Source organism: Netta rufina (genome assembly GCF_964035555.1).
Source record: "Netta rufina genome assembly, chromosome: 1".
Classification (NCBI taxonomy): Eukaryota; Metazoa; Chordata; class Aves; order Anseriformes; family Anatidae; genus Netta; species Netta rufina.
Window position 1 is genome coordinate 118,741,041 of NC_140123.1, and position 17,353 is coordinate 118,758,393.

Genomic DNA, 17,353 nt, shown 5'->3' on the forward strand with positions numbered 1-17,353 from the left:
TGTAACTCACAGAGTGAATTGACTGATCGTTTCGTTTTGTAATGAGCTGACAATTCAAACAAGGTACATAAAATGTGGAAAGATGGGACAGAAGGAAGATGTGTTAGTGTGAAGTTTGCAATCAGCATGATTGGGATTACCCAGATGTAAAAATACCTCATACCTGTGTGACTTGCACCTTCCTGTGGTGCTGACATTGGTGAGCATTGGAAGTTCCTACCTGAAGTGTGCATGTCCCTCTGTTCTGCAGAACAGCACACTGCTGCACACCTGGAGCTCTGCTGTTCTGAGCACTTGCAGTCACTAACCTCACCCCACTGGTGCTGAGGGTTTAGTAGGACTGCTTGCCACCTAAGGTGCTGTACAACACAAATAGGATCAATGAGCTCTGGCCATTGCTGCCTTGGTAGATGATACCTCTTGCATTTTTGCACTGCAAGATGTTTTGAGCCTTGTCAAATGATGGTTTAATTTAAATCCTGTTTTAAAGTGCTTTTTTTTAGGACCTTTCTTGTCTCTATAGTCCCATCAGTGATCCATAGTAGGCCCTGAAACCAGGCCATTTCATCTGTTAGAAAGAACTGGAAGCACCAGAGTTCAAGAGGGGCTGTTGAATTAAACAAATGCAAAGTTCTCAATGAGTAACTAGAAAATATATTTCTCTAAAAGCAAATTCCAGAAGTATGCTTTTATAATCAAGTCCCTGACTATGTCTTGTCCAACAGACCAGAAATGTCACAGGCGCTATTGGAGCTAGATGCATCAGGAGAAATTAGGCACTCAAATGCCTTGTTTTGTGCCAAAGTCCAGCATTTACGGATCAGTGGTATTCATATAGCCTTCACTTAGCCCTTCAGTGTGGAACTGGACACAGGTTTCTCATGTCCCTGGCTCAGTGCTGACATTGTTGGACTTCTTTTGTAAAATTGTAAAATGGTGGCTCCTTTCATGGGTGCCCTTTGTGGAGGGTGTGGACAGCTGGAAAAGGCTTGACAGAGGGAGTCCCAGGCTGAGAGGAGAGGGAATGCCTGTTCTAGGGATGCTGAGGGAGCTTTTGGATGAAGTGGACCTCGAGCAGGTCAGCACTGCCAGGCCTTAGGACAGTTATGCCCATACCCAGCCTTAGAAGCGCGGGCTCTGTCCCGAGAAATGCAGAGGGGAGCTGAGGTGCTTGTAAGGTGCAGGTGAAGTGCTCATAAGGGGTTTTGTGAAAGACGTTGGGGACCCAGGGATGGACAGAGTATACATTAATTGCAGAGTATAGGGATGCTACCTTCTCTTCGTGCATTGAAACCTTGGTGCAGAAGGGTCTCTTACTATTACATTTTAGTTAGGGCTGTGGAGGAACAAAGTTAATGTGTTTATCCAACATGCCAAGTGAAAATATTTTAAGACTACCTTCTCTGTGTAACTATCTTGACTGTTACCAGCTCCTTCAGCTGGAGTCCGCATCAGCGCGAACGCAATTTCCATGCATTGTTTCAGTCTGGAAATGAAACAATTTTCATTAATGGAAACCTGGTTCTCAAGCAGAACAATTAGACCCACTTCAGGTTGAAAAAAGATAAAAGCATGCTAATTTGGATGGAGGACTCTTCTTTCAAGGCAGCCAATTGAGTCATCAGCCTGCCACCCACCTGACCGTCAGACAGGTAATTAGGAGATAGTCCTCTTTTTGTGTGGAGTGTGTGCGTAAACCTGCACGCGCTGGTGTCACTGCCCATTGGGACTTCCAGAGGAAAGAGCTAGTCAGTGGCAAAAGAGTGAGGAGAGCACACTGTCAGCCGGTGCCTAACAATCTGACTTGCTTTTAGATTCGGCTGACGATTTCTGTCTTTTAACAGCCACCCGAAGTTTCTGGCAGTCAAGTCGTCATGGCAGACCTGGGCTGCAAAAAGCCCAGTGACTGCACTGTCTCCAGGCTACTCAGCGTAGTGGAGAGCGAACTCCGGGCTGGGAGAGACAAAGGCGACCCCACTGAGAAGCAGCTCCAGGTCGTCTTAGAGGACGCTACGCTCTGGCAGAGATTCAGGGAAGTCACCAATGAGATGATCGTGACCAAGAACGGCAGGTGAGTGATCTGCTCCGCACTGTGGCGAAGTGCAGATGACAGCCAGGGGGGCTAAGGGGTGTGATAACAAGCAGTGTGTGTGCAGGCTAGAGAGAACTGCTATGAGCGTGTAACAGTGCTACCCTTGCAGCCTTTTGGTCCCCTACAAACAGAACGGGGCGTCCCTGCTCTTTTCTGCTAAGCCATTCCTGCCAGCCTTTATTCCTGCTTGTGAAATGTGCTGGAGAAATATACTGACTGAGTTAAGGTTGCACAAAAAGGAAACTTTCACTGGGGAGCAGAAAACCTCCAAACCTTCTGGATTGCTTCTTGTACCACCAGCCATTAGCCTTTACTAGCAAGTCCTTATCTGTGGACCTCAGATGACTGTACAGAAGCAGATCCGTGGTGTTATCCCCAGTTGCTGTTCCTGTCTCCCTGGCTTTGGAGGTTTGCACAATTTACCAGGAAGGGGTACAATGTAGCTGTGCTCTATGTAGCATGTATGCACAGTCCTGGCTTGTGTGGTCCCACAACTGTATTGCTCTGTAGCGTTAACTGGTGCACTTAGAAACCACTGCAGAATATTGGTGAATATACAGAGATTTAAAAAGATAAAATATTGTGATATCTCACTGCTTGCTGAGTGCAAAACCTGGAGAGAAGAATGTTAATTCCAAATCAGATACTGGCTCTCCAGAGAGGCTCTGCTCTGAACTGGGCTGACGATGGAGTCCAGCCAATAACTAGAGGAAGGTTCTCCTGTACAGTCATATTAACGTTTTTATTTAGCCTACCCTCACCAACTCTGTCTCCCTGTCCCCATGCACACATTTCTCTTGCAAAACCCCTTGAAAGATCCGCACAGGGGAGCAGAATTAAGAGACAGGAAGAAAGATTTATTCACGTGGTGTCACTTTTATCAATTTTGCAGAGACTTTGATTTAGCAGAACTTGTCTGCAATATTTCTATTGACTATCCTGACAAGGGACGTGGGTGAAAGTTTAAAAGAGGAAAAATCTAGCTCACCAAGGTTATTTTGTTGAGAAAGCAATTCTATTCCCAAAACATCAGCTCTTGGTGCAATGCTGCTTATTGCCACTGATTCCTCCTAGCAACCTACAGGGGCAGAATTCATCTTCTGCTGAGGCTCTCTTTACACCAAGAAGCTGCTTTTGCTTAATTTAAATGTTTTTAATTGCTGTTAGGCTAGAGCAAACTTCTGAGTGGACTTTCACTTAGCATTAAGGTAGCTTACACTGACTCCTTATCAGCCTAAGTAACCAAAATGTAGTAAGGTAGGTTTGCCTCAAATTAAATGGATACAAAGAATTGTGTCATACTGACAGGTTTTACTCTTTTTTTTTCTTTTCCTTTTTTTTTTTTTTTTTTTTTTGTCCTCTCAGCTAATGTTAGTTGTGATTGCAGGTGATACTATTTTTTCTCTAAAATTTTTAGGTGAGTGTATGGATATAATCTTTTTATGCTACTGCTGATAAGGGTATCTGTCATTATTTGAATATGCACTGTTACTTTTTATTTTATTGCAGAAGCTTCTTTATTTTTCTTCATTCCAGCTTGTGCTCTCCTTATTAGTTTGCTCCTGGTTTTCCTTAAAGCCAGTGAGAGTTCTAGTAATGTCACTGGGGCAGGTACAAGTTCATTCTCTATTATCAAAGTACAGCAGTCTCAAAACAAACAAAAATGTATTAGAGTCATTTGCATAAATCCTTACAACGAAGCTTTTGTAGAACTAGGGAATATGAAAAAGGGTGAAGGTATTATCCATAACAAACACGTCAGTGCAACGACTACAGAAAAGAAATACAGACAGGGGCCTGCAGCAAAACCTTCTGAACAACTCCATGCTTTTCAAAAGGAGACCAACTTGAGAGACTTTGCCACGAATCCTGAGCTTTTTTTCAGGTGCAGGATTCTTCAGTGACAATCTCCAGAGGGATTTTCTAAAGAAAAAATATTGATCCAATTTTGCTGCTGCTTAAATCAGTAGAACTAACTCGGTCATTCTTCCTGAAGGATATATGAGAGCTTTTGAAAACTGTTTTCTAAGATTAAGAAGAAAACCCTGTCTGAACTTGTGTATTTGAAAGCTAAGGACACGTTGTTAGCAAAACTCAGAAATTAAACCGAAACCCAATACAGGAGCATCCAGGACTGACTGGTTAGTGATCCTCAAGTGTGAAATTCTAGCATGTGTAATTCTATCTACTGTGACTGAGTCATCTCTAATTTGTGCTGAGGGTCCCAAAATGTTCTGAACCAACTTCAGTGTTAATACACAGATACTTCTCTGCTGCTGCATTGTGCTTCACTATAATAATCACCTGTCATAGCAAAATACCTAAGTGCATGGGGAAGATGGGTATATTCTGAACAGGACAGATATCAATAAAACTAAAGTGCATGCTGTATAGCAAGATATATCCAAAAAGATGCAGCTCATGTGGTGAGAATCAGTCTCCCATTTTACTCAGATTTATTGTATTCAATTGGCATTTCAATATTCAAACATCCCATTTGCTAACTGAGCAGGTTTTCTGTTATTGTGGATACCATTTCAGCTATGTAGTATTCTGAAACTTCACAGTCCACCTTATTGCCTGGAGGGGCCACTGTGCCCCTTTGTATATAGGGAGGATCAGCCAAACATAGGTAGAGGTGTGGGGAAAGGCTTAAATGGTAAAGCAACTTTACTAGTTTACTACATGTTCAAGTTTGATATCAAACATTCCCACTTGAGCTCTGTACCACGGAGTAATTGTGGCAGATCTGCTCTAAATAAATTGAAGAGGCTGAAGTACTCAGCTATTGCAGTAATGGAGGTCATGTGTGTGCCTACCTGATCATTGAAACAAAAAATGACTGGAACAAATGTGGAGAAATGATCGTTTGCCATGTTAAAGCATATGATTTGAACAATAAAGCCACTTAATCAGTGGAACAAGTGAGGTGGTAGGTCTTCTGTCATTAGCACCTGCACAGTCAAGATATGCTGGTCCAAATGAGATGTGGATTAATTGTGTGGGAAACAGATTAATACAGGGAAGCGCTATAGTCTATGTGGTACATGATGTTAGAGCTGGATGATGACTTCTGTTCTGGTATTAACAGCCTGTAGACCTTTGGGGGATAAACTCAAGCCTCCCAAGTAGAAAGGCAGAGAAGTTTGCACCGTGGGCAGAGGAATTAACAATCTTCACATAACACAGAGTTCTGAGAAATCTAGTGAAATCAAATTTTCATGAGGTTGAATTTTCGTCTCTACTTTAATTTCAGCTAAATATGTCTGTGTGTTACGTTGCAGACTGACTGCAGGGGGAGCAGGTTGCACTGGGAGCAATGCGTGCACACTTTTTGTGAAGTTCCAGTTTTGGTTGCTGGTGCATCCTGATCAGAAATACACGTTAAATGTAGCGTGTAAATCCTCAACTAAGCTTCTATTTAGTTAGCAAGGTCATGGTTCAACACATCTTTCTCAGTGTTGCATTGGCCCTGCATCACCAACTGTCTATATTTAGATGAAAAACGTTTTTCAAATACTTTATTTTTCTGTGGGCAGAAGGTGCTGACTGTATGCAGCAAGAACGGTACAAAAATGTCCAGGAAGGTAGGGGGTGAGTAGGATAACTTATGAGCAAAGGAGATTGTCAGCAGCCTAAAGGTGGAGGCTGCTGGAGAGTATGGCTCCTGGGGCAGAGGCTTCTGGTGTCCCTGGAGAGAGGGCGTGAAGTTTCACTTCCCTTCTTGTGTTTTTTTTTTTTTTTAGACATCTTGTGCTGCTGCTTCACAAAGCCTAGAGAACCACTTTACCCTATCCCCATGGATATCAGGCAATCGTTGAGGTTGCTTGGTGTAACTCATCTCTCTGAATCTGTACAGGAAAAGAGCTTAAAGATTCATTGTCCTGTGCATAAAAATGTGGCAAAATGATGATTGCCAGGAGAGGTCAATATGGAGGTCCCTGGAGCAGGGAGGCCTCACCCTTCTGTAAGAATGCAGGAGGTGATATAGAACAGCTACAATAATCCTCCACAATGATGTGTATTACTTGACGACCTAAGAATCTAACTACATAGGATACCTTTGTTGGGTCAGGGCTATTCTGCTGTCTTTTCCCAGTTCCTGAAACTGCGGGGGGCCCTACTGATTCCATTGCTGTATACTTTTTCAGGCCAGAGATGCCAATTCAAAGCTGTGTGGTATGGATCACAAGTAGTAGGGCAGAGAGAAAACTGAGAACTGCTGCAAATCTTTACAAAGGCAGAAAATAACTAAAAAGGGGTTGAGAAAAGGTGGCATTGGACTTTTAAATGTAGAAGGATCCACTTGAGGAAAAAGATGCTTTAAAATGTTCTTCCAAAACTAAACAAAGCAGGATTTCTTGTCTAACTGCAAGGATATTAATCAGATTTCTCAAACTGAAGATTTATATAATGATAGTGGAACAATATGTGAATACTTCTCTTGAAGAAAGAGAGAAAACATGTTTCAGCTAACTACATTCTTTTTAATATATCCATGTAATAAGAGTTTAAGATGTGTTTTGAAATAAAAGGTAATGACAATATGGAAGATAATGGAAAATAAAAAATACATTTTACTAAATTTATCTGTATCCCATGGACTCTGCTGACACTATTACAAAGCTCATAAATTGGGCACACTCATGAATCTAGACACGATGAAGGTCTTAGTGCCCTGCTTCAGACGGAATGCTTTTTTTCCAAATGATCAAAATACAATGAAAGATCAACCTTTAAGAGAATTTTCTTCAGCTAGACAGAGGGAGTTAGGGGTTGAAGAGGAGGGAGGATGGTTTTTACATTGACCTGATCAGCGAGATTCTGGCCACAAATGTACTGAGAAGAGTTCTTCAAAACCATTTTCCAGTGGCGTCTCCATGTTTTGTTTCCGCAACAGGCGGATGTTCCCTGTTTTGAAGATCAGCGTGTCAGGCCTGGACCCGAACGCCATGTATTCCTTCCTGCTGGACTTTGCCCCGACTGACGGCCACCGCTGGAAGTACGTCAATGGAGAATGGGTGCCAGCTGGGAAACCAGAGCCACCAAACCACAGCTGTGTCTACATCCACCCAGATTCTCCCAACTTTGGGGCTCACTGGATGAAAGCTGCCATTTCCTTCAGCAAAGTCAAACTTACCAACAAGCTCAATGGGAGTGGGCAGGTATGGCCTGATGTTTCCCCATACACCTCTTGGCTTCAATTGCAAGCACCTACCAATCAAGAAATATCAAGGGTGCATTTATGTAATTATAGAGGCCCTTACAGGCCTCTTCACCCACAGATGCCAATTATTCTCTGGAGGCCACATGTAAACAGGAATAAACAGGCCTTAATTGGCGCTTTCAGATTTTAATGGACTTCTTGATGTTAAGAGAGACAGAGTGCTGTGGTTTACTTAATCATCAGGGGGCTTTTCAGAGTTGGTCTTGTGTGCTGGGTTTTTTTACATAGGACTTCAGAGAAGGGGGAAAAAATGGTCACGGGTATTAGGTTTTTGTTGTGTTCCCCCATGTTGTTTGGTGTAAGTGGAATGTTGGCAGGAGTCAGATAGCAGAATAAAAGGCTGCTCCTAAATGAAATAATTACTATGTCTGCTTCTGCATCATGATAATTATCAATATTCTATTGAATCAGCTTTGGCCTTTGGAAAGAAACCACATGTACCAGAAATAAGTGACTTTCTCTTTGAACCCCTTAAAAATGCAAACAGGAAAATTAGTTATGTTTCGTATTTCGTTTTTGATGATGCGTCTAAAGATGAAATATTGCACAAGACCTTTTGTTTGCTTGTTTTTGTACAAAACTCCTACATTGGATGCTACTTGTCAGCCCAGAATCAATTTCTTTTATGTAAATATTATGTGTTCTCTACCTACTATTTCCATTGGGTTTGTGAGGTACCTACATAAACCTAGTACCCTAATTAGGTAGGAAATCATCTCAGTTTTTGCCGACTGAAGAAAAGAAAGATGACCAGACTTTCTTTAAAGTAACACATGGAAATGTCACACAAGACTTACTGTGTAGTGTAAAACAGGATCTGAATTTGTGAATTCTCATCCTGCATCCAGGACCTTATAAAGGTTAAAAGCTTCAGAAAAGTAAGTGCTACAGAAAGAAAGGGACAGGATCCTCCCCTCCAAACAAACAAACAAACAAAAAAACAAACAAAACCCTTGACCTTTTTTGTGGTCAAGAGGGTCAAAAAGACCTTGGAGAGGGGAAAACAGGGGAACAAAATGTGTATACACAGTAAAGAGAAAGAGAGTAGAAAAGAAGGGAGGAAAAGCCAAAGAAGAAGCAGGGTCCGAAGAAAAGCTAACTACATGGCAAACAGCTGAAGTTCTCTTTTTTTTTTTTTTATTTTTTTTTTTTTGAAATATTGGCAGCCTTGTTAAGGTAAACCATTTTCCCACTGTGTTTCATCTTCCCTTTTTGTGGTGTTATTAGCAGAATGCACTGTTAGTCAGCTATTGGCTGTTATTCCACATATACGTACGCATGCACACAGCATTTTCCAAAATACATTTTTTTCCTTAATTTTAAACATATTTTCTTGTATTAGAGATAATTAAGCAATGTGCTTTCTGAAGAAGATATACTGTAGGATTGACACTATGTACAGCTTTTAGTGCCAGGGTAGAGACATTTGCCAAAGCTTGTTTAGGTAGGTCTTGCCCAGAAAGATGACTAGGTGATTGCCTTAACCCTCTTCTGCCCTGTTTTCTGTGACTGTAATTCTGAGTTTTTGGATAGCCAAAGCAGGACAGGGATTGTCCCTCAACAGCCTGAACAACCTGTTCCCTGGAAACCCAATGGTTTGAAGGCCTTAGCTGCTACCACAAAGTACTGAAAGCTTGAAATCCAAGTCCAATGAAGTCTCTCTCTGTTCAATCCTGTGGCTTGTCAGAAGGTAGGAAGGCATCTGCCCTTCTGCTTTCAGTAATCATAAACTGGAGAGGTTTAGCAGTGACGTCTGGTTTATTATAGAGCAGGAGTGAAAGCAGCTGTGGGGTACCAGAGTGGCAATGGGGTCTGTCTGTCTGTTCTGTTTTCTGCAGATAATGTTGAACTCTCTGCACAAATACGAGCCCCAGGTACACATAGTTCGTGTAGGAGGCCCCCACCGGATGGTGATGAACTGTTCCTTCCCTGAGACTCAGTTCATAGCTGTGACTGCCTATCAAAACGAAGAGGTAGGCAGATGTCATGCTGTGCTCTTGGACATCATTGACGAGATATATTAAAAGCCTATTAACTACAAGATCAGTATGGATAGACTGGTCCTCTTCTTGTTTCTCCACCAGTCCTATGCAGTGTAATGTTCAATGGGTCTACTATACTACTGTCTTCTTTCTGCAGTAGAGCATTATCTAATCCAGCATCTGGCTGCAATACTAAACCAGATTTAGCTTAATATTCTGCCACTGCTACTCCAAACTGGTCCACCTGTCTTGGTATCCCAATCCCTTATTGGAAAGAAAAAAAAAAAAAAAAAAAGACTAGAATCAAGTCCAGAACTTTCTCTAGTAGTGACTGATAGTTTTAAGGATAATCTTTTTTTCTCTCCTCTCCTTAAAATATGTACAATTGCAGAAGAGCATATCATTCCATGGGAAAATTTCTTCCCAACCCCAAAATTGGAATTACGGGATGCTTTAGATTGTGGCAATTGCTCACTCATATGCCATATCCCTCAGCAACTGTTGCTGCAGATTTGATTGATATTTGGTAGGAATTCATTGCTTCAGCTCCCTTGAAAGGGTTTGCAGTCCCACAAGACTTAGCAGGCTGGACCATGCAATTAGGTTGCCCCTATTGGTGTTCTGCCTGTGGCACTGATCAGTACGTAGCACCCTGCAACAAGCAAAGCTCCCTCCAACCACCTCTGGAAAACAATACACGGGGATGTATTTTGTTTGGCTAGCCAAAGTAGTTCCACTTAATTTACTCTGGAAGATGTTTTCTCAAGTCTCTATTCCAAGTTGCCTTCACTAACATGCCTTGTTTTCTGTAAACTCAAGATAACTGCTCTCAAAATCAAGTATAATCCCTTTGCCAAAGCCTTCCTGGATGCAAAAGAAAGGTGAGTTTTTTATTTTTTTGTTATTGTTTCAGTAATATTTTGCTGCTGACAAGGTTAAAGCTGTGGCATCACAATGCGAAAGTAAATTGTACAACTCTTGTTTCTAGTGTCTTAAATCTAGTCACTCCACTGAAACTAGTGGGGAGACTCTCTATGTAATTGTTACCACAGTAGGGTCTGAGGCGAGTAAGTATTCTCTTTGGGATCCAAGAACATAGCTGTCTGCACAGGAAGCCTGAAATGAGACTGTGAATTTCCCCAGAAATGTTATACACCACATTTGTTCCCTACATTGTACTCACACTCCAATGAATCCCACAATTCAATAGCTCAGGGATGGTAAAAGTAAGCTGCATATGTCAAAAAGAATAACTGAAGTGAAATTGCACTGTAACTGTAATATAACTACACTGCTATGTACATATAGTAGTGTATGATGCATTTAGTGAAAGTAACCTGCAGGTGCTCACTATGTAAGAGATGCTTCTATTATTGGAAATAAATTGAGGTTTAATTTTCTATCAAAGTTTCCCTTACATTTCCATGCTAAAGCACTGAGGTGTCCAGATGATGAATTCCAATCCATAATTGCTAATAAATTTTGTCCAGACTTGCTATGTCTTCTGATGTGTGATGTCTCCCACATGCCTGAAGGAAAATCTGCGTTTATTTCCTTTCCTCACATCAAGCTGCTGTGTCTCAGCATTGGGGTTCCCACCTGTAGAGGAAAAATGTGCCTTTGTCTTGCCTGGCTGTGCAGGAGGCAGAGCCCTGCATCAGTCTGAGTGATGCCAGGCTTAGGCTGCTGATGCAAGCAGGAAAGGTGCCCACAGGTAGACTTAAATTCTAGGCTGTCCCTGAATTTGGCAGGACTAGGAAAAAAAAAAGTATGGATGCTGTGAAATATAAGTGCTTCCTTTATGGCAGAATGCAGGAAAGTCTACCGCTGCCTAGCAAGTGGTTAAAGATGATAGAGTTCTTTCCTATTTCATTTACTATTTTTAGTGAATAGTTTTCAGTTTTTAAATTTGATATTAAATTTCTTTGATAATTTCTCAATGAGAATTTTTACCACTGTTTTCTTTTTCAGAAACCATCCCAAGGATGCTCCAGAAACAGTCTCTGAAGGTCAACATATGACATATTCTCACTGTAAGGTTTTTATTCATGTGAGCTGGAAGATTTATGTGTTATGATACATGCTGGGAACCTGGGATCTGCTTAATTGGATCAGACCAGTGGTTCACTGAGTCCTGAACAGTGTTTACAGAAACAGACTGTTGAAACAAACAAAAAAGACAATAAATCTTAGAGTAGGAAGTTGAGATATTTTCTGCAGTGGGATCATTTTCCTTATGATCCAGTTTTTGATATGAAATAAAACCTTGAAAAAAAGATACATTAAAGAAATTTTAGGGCTATTTTTAGTGCTATTGTTTTGTAATTGTAAGGACTTTTGTCATCTATAAAACTACCTTTCACTGTTGAACAGCTTAAAAAAAAAAATGGGGGGAGCAGAGGTTGTGCTCATTCTAATGATGATCAGTATTTCTTTTCTTTGTTCTGTGATATCAGTGACATTTTCTATTACTTTGTTTTCAGGTCTTGTTTTTAGTGTTTTTTGTTGTTTGTTTTTTTTTGGTTGGTTCTTGCTTGTCAGTTGCTCCACAAACCAGTATTTCAGAATCAGCTTGGTATTTCGGAGGAACAGCTGATTCTGCAGGAAGGCTGGTTACTTTATTGTACTGCTATGTTTTAGTGCAATAATAGTTTTCTTCTGTCTTTCCCCTCGCTTTCCCCTCGAAGTGGGTGGCTGGTTGATTTCCAACCCAGATACAGTGTGTGCATCAGGAAGCTCTAATTATCAGTACACTGGACCCTTGCCTCTGCCAGCTCCGCACACTCCCCATGGTTGTGAGCGATATTCAGCACTGCGAGGTCATCGGGCTGCTCCATACCCACCTTCCTACATGCAAAGAAATCATTCACCTACAGGTAGATCTGTAAATCCGCTTTGTTTCCAGGTAATAGACGCAGTTAGACTAACTGACCCTTGCTTTAGTAACCTAAGCAATGAAACAATCAAGAGCAGAAGCTAGGAAAGAGCATGATGGGTCTCTAACAATCTAAACTACACGCTGGATGCATGGAATATGTTTAAGGCAGCAAAAGAAATGGTGTAGAATTTCTGGGTGCATTGTAATTGCTAATTATAAACAAGAGTGAATGATCTTCCTTGCAGTACAGCTCCCAATTATACAAAAGTATCAGAGCATTGCAAGACTTCTTTCAATGCTGTATCACGAAGCAGGCACCCTCTCAAATTGCAGCAGTCATTAGGAACATGGTAGAAGCTGACTTGAGATGAGAGAGTTTTGTTATTGCCAGAATGTCTTTCAAGTCCCACCTGCTCTCTAGACCTGGGTGTGGAGATACAGAAATTGGTCCTACTTTGATTGGAGGAAATTGGCCAGAAATGAGAGTAAGGATAAAGTAATCTGTTCACCAACTATAATTTAGCAAGGCATCTTGTTTAACTGAAATATTTAAGCTCAAGTTATGCAGAAACCTGTATCAAAGCATTGACAGTCATATAGCAATCATCGTTATCAAGAGACTATTAGATTATTGAAAAAATGCACACTCTACATCTCTCGCACTACCTTCTCATATAAATGGAATTACAATGGCACGTTGCTACTCCCTTACTAAGCAAGTGAATTTTATCCTTTTACCTGTGGTTAGGAACCCAAACCCCTTGATCAGACAGCTTCCTCAGGCCTACCCATTTTCTGTTGCCTTAAGATAATTATCTGCAATAGTCACCGAGGGTTTTTTTTTTCTTTTTTTTTTCTTTTTTTTCTCTTCTTCTCAAAGTGAATTTATTGGAAAGCTCCAGCAATAATCTTCAGGTATTCTCAGGACATGACAGCTGGACTTTGCCATCCTCTCCACATGGTAATTTGCTCTCAGTGCCACACACCAAGGGAGCTGCCAGCCCTGGGCCCAGGTAAGGTTTCAGGAAAACTGCTAATATTAGGAGCAGTGAGGCTTGTAGGACTGTTGTAAGGCTTTGTTCATGCCTGATTTCTTAACCAGTCCCACCCCTAAAACATGTTCAAGTGTCCAACTTGAGATTCTTGGACAGATCTTTCTAACAAGATAATTGTCTTCAGCTCCATCTGAAATCAATGGACACTTCGTTTTTCCCTAGAACTTCTGAAAACAAGGATCTTGGAATAGCCACTGAGAATTTAGGTATCTACAATCAGTAGAAGTTTTAAAGCCAAATTATTTTTCTCTCTCTGATCCTCACTACTGCACTGCATGAAATAATTACTCTGCTCAGCTGCAGGGTTGTAACAAAGTCTAATTCATGTTACATTACGGAAATGTTGTTAACAGGACAGTAATCAGTTCTATGAATGGCTGAAATTTAGACATAGAGAGTCAATTAATAACAAATATTTCACCCTCCTTTCCCCAAAATAAATGCACAAATTTCCTTAATTTAGGTGCCAGGATATTCAGCGGAATTTATTTAAAATGTAAACATATACAAAAAAAAAAATCTTGAAACCTCACATTTCTCTCCATGCCTTTCTTAAAGGTCACCAGGTCTAATGCTCGCTGGTGGCTTTTCACTTAAGACCTACAAGTCCTACCTAGTTCAGTAAATGGATTGGGATAGCTGCTTTTTAGCAGATAATGTACGTGACTACTGAAGTAAGTCTCGTGCGGGTGAAAATGTTTTGAAATTAGTCATTCAACCTGTACTGCTTTTCTTTTTTCCAGCCACTACCCTTGTCTGTGGACAGTGAGCAACAGTGCTGTAAATGTCACCAATCCAGGAAGTGAGGTGAACAGCAGCACTTCAAGCATGTTTCTGAGGGGTAATGTCCCCTTACCCACTGCATCTTCATCAGCCCAAATCCCTCTGCAGGGAACTGTGTGTGGCAGCATGGAAGCGCAAGGGGAAACCACACTAGCCAGGCTAGCCGACTCTGCGTGGACATCCTCACACTCCTTTTAATGGACAGGCAGCTCACAAGGAAAGCTCAGACCAACATGAGTGACACAAATGGCAAAGGATCCCCTGGAAATGCAGCTCAGAACAGGGATGCGTATGCAGAAAACTCTTCACCAAGCATCACTGCATAATGTACCTCTTGCGTGCCAGAGAAACCAAAATGCATAATGCAAGGCAAGAAATGTTAAAGGAACTGGCTTGTTACTGTAACCTTCCTGCATCGTTGAGGATGATGTCCAGAAAGAATCTTTATAGTTGGCTTTGCTTCTTTATCACATCAAAACAATCAGAGACACAGGACTGCGTGAAGCAGACATGGTGGTTAGATATTTGCATGTGGTTTTGGAAGAGTCCTTTCTGTAACTAAAGACCAAGTCCAAGGAAATTGTGAGCAAGTTTGCAACTGGTAATCTGAAGGGACAGCACTGCTTTAAAGACTTGCTGAATTTGTCATATGAGGGTTTCTGTAATACCTGAAACTAAGCTCTTCAGGGGATGTGATTTGTCTGACACCCTAATGCCACCTGCATACAGTATTCTCTTACTCTCTTTCTCTTTACCTTCTCCAGCTCCTGTGCTCTTTCTGTGCTATAGGGATAATGGACACACTCAAGCTGAGAAAGTGGCTGCATTGTAGCAGCAAGTGAGGGGCATCTGGTTTAGCATTTATAGTCTGATGTGAAATGAAAAGTTCCAATGTGTTCTGTATGTACTGTTTTTGAGAGGGTAGAGGGAAAAGACTTTATAGAAAAGATATTCAGCTTGCATTTCCACTTTGCTTCAGGTACAGAGTACAAATAAAATATCAATCAATGGTGTATTATGGTTTCCGTTTCCTTTCCAGGGTGTAAACACACATCACAGTCTTTTCTACCTAACAGCTTTTGAGGGAATGTAAAATAACTCAGCTGGAAGCAAGTTGACAGGATTTTTCTATTTCTCTGCCAGTAACCAGCTGTATTATCTTGAATGTGGTATTTCTTGCACCTGTTTCCCGTCTCACCTTTTGTATGTTTGAGCTTCTCTTTTCAGGGTGCAGCTTTTCCTTTCCTATGTGACTGTACAACATCTAGCATAGTGGAAGCTTGAGCCTTCTAACTACTAGTGTAATGTGAATAAGTCACACCCCCGGATATACCTTGTCCTCTCATTCACCTCTCCAAGCAAGTCCTATCAAGTTCTGCAGAGGTCTGCCTAATGACTTGGTTTGCACCAAGGAAGTGAGCAGGAGCAAAACATACTAATACGGATTACAAGATGGGCTCTAGCCTTCTACTCCATGCTGATGTCAGATGTGTGGGGGTGATGTTTTTTTTATTTTATTTTATTTTACATTCTTAGCCCCCCTCCATTCATCATCCCCTTAAGGTGCTTTCAATGCTATGTAGTTTCATGACATCCCTGTCTGGCTTTTCAGATTTACTGCAGGCCAGGCACTGCGCCAGGATGTGCTAAAGATGCTGTTAGTTTTACTGACTGATGTGTGCTGCTATCAGCTAAAAGCAAAGTCACGGAGCTGCTCTGGATGTGCGTTTCTGTTAAAAGAGGCATTGGTCAAACAGCAGGTAATAGCAGAGGGTGAAAAGCTCTGTAGCCTACTATCAATCTAATCGTTGTCAGTTCTGACTTTAAATCTGCCTTTCCAAATTCTGTCTAAAGCTCAGAGAAAAGTTCCTCAATATTGTCTTTCTCTACCTTGCAGACAGAGATGCAAGTAGATGCTTCTCTCACAAATAGCTCTGCTTTACAGATGAGGCTTATTAACTAACTTATGCTACCCTCTTCTGGCTGCTCAGCTCCCCATGCACACAGCATGTGCTGAGTATACATACAATGTCTGGAGATGCTAAAAATGGCAAGTGTTGACTTATCTACATTCCAGGACTTGCTATGCTTTCTTCAGTTTCATTCAGTTAATGAATTGGATAATGGGTTAGTTTTCTCACATACTGCATTACAGTAGCAGAGTGATTGTAAGATGTTACTCAGGCAACGTGAGAATTTATTTCACAAATAAACAATCAAGAAGAAAATCCAATTAGCTTTCCTGATAGTCCCATAGGATTGAAGGAACTGAAAAAGGATCAGAATGAAGAGGCTGAATCATTTTTCTTAGCCCTGTAAAAGCAGTCATGACTCATGTCACAGGAGGCACAAAGTTCTGAGGTCTCAGACGCATTACCAAGTTTTTGTCATTGCAGAGTCTGATTTTGCCAAAGCCTGCAACACAACATGGCAGGATAAAAATACCTTGACATTTTGCTATTTTGATAAAGGCTTTGAGAATTGGCCTGTAGCTAGGGTCAGTTTGCTTCTAAAGACAAGTAGGAGTGATGGAGAAAGTTTTTGCCACACATCCGCAAGACAAAATGCCATTTTAAATTTGCAGACCTCTTTTCCCCAGCACAGTGGAGTTGCCTACAGTGGAGCTGCCTGTCGAGGTGCTTGTGGCACCCTCCTCCCTTAAGAAGAAGGCCCCTTAAACTGGATGTAAGCCATTCCCCTCACGACAACCTAACATTTTTGACCTGACAGACTTCTCCTCACCAGTCACACCACACACTACAACTATTTTATTTCACTCGTTGCTATAGCCGATAACTGAAACTGCCACAAAAGGACAAAACAAACAAACAAACAAACACAACGCTCCCAGTGCCCAATTTTTATATATTGTGAGTTAATCGCTTCCTCACGACTTTCTGCAAGAGTTCGTTCACGGAATATGGCAGCGGGGCTGTGCTGAGGGGGCTGCGCCTGCCCTGCCCTGTGGGTGTTCCCGCGCACCTTTCCCGCCACTGCGGCGCCATTTTGTGCAGGCGACGTGCCGGCCAGCAGGGGGCAAATGGCGGCTGGCAGCCAGGGCCGTGCCCGGCGCTCGAGGCCAGGGATTTGGCAACGTGAAAAGCCCCAAATGCCGTGGTGAGGCGCCGGCCTGGCCTGAGGCAGGTACCTTTCCCCTCAGGTGCTTCCCCCGGGCCTTATTTCCCTGAAACTCAGGCTGGTGTTGCCCCCGGGGTGGTGAGGAGGTGCCTCCAGCTGTAGTGTGGGAACACAGAGAAGCATTTTCTTCAGAGCTTAACCTGCAGCTCCCCTGGTAGCTCACATTCTAAGCCTGTGAGGAAGGTTGATACCTGTCAA

The 17,353-nt window shown here is 41.9% G+C and overlaps 1 protein-coding gene across 1 annotated transcript; it reads left to right on the top strand.

Moving 5' to 3' along the window:
* Positions 1-1,874: 1,874 nt before the first annotated feature.
* Positions 1,875-14,215, top strand: TBX19 (T-box transcription factor 19; the record flags this gene model as incomplete). The annotated part of the gene is made up of 8 exons (XM_084306433.1): positions 1,875-2,071; positions 6,993-7,257; positions 9,158-9,292; positions 10,121-10,182; positions 11,273-11,334; positions 12,076-12,177; positions 13,060-13,192; positions 13,978-14,215. 8 exons carry the CDS (start codon positions 1,875-1,877, stop codon positions 14,213-14,215), a joined length of 1,194 nt encoding a protein of 397 aa, XP_084162559.1.
* Between the last annotated feature and the right edge of the window lie 3,138 nt (positions 14,216-17,353).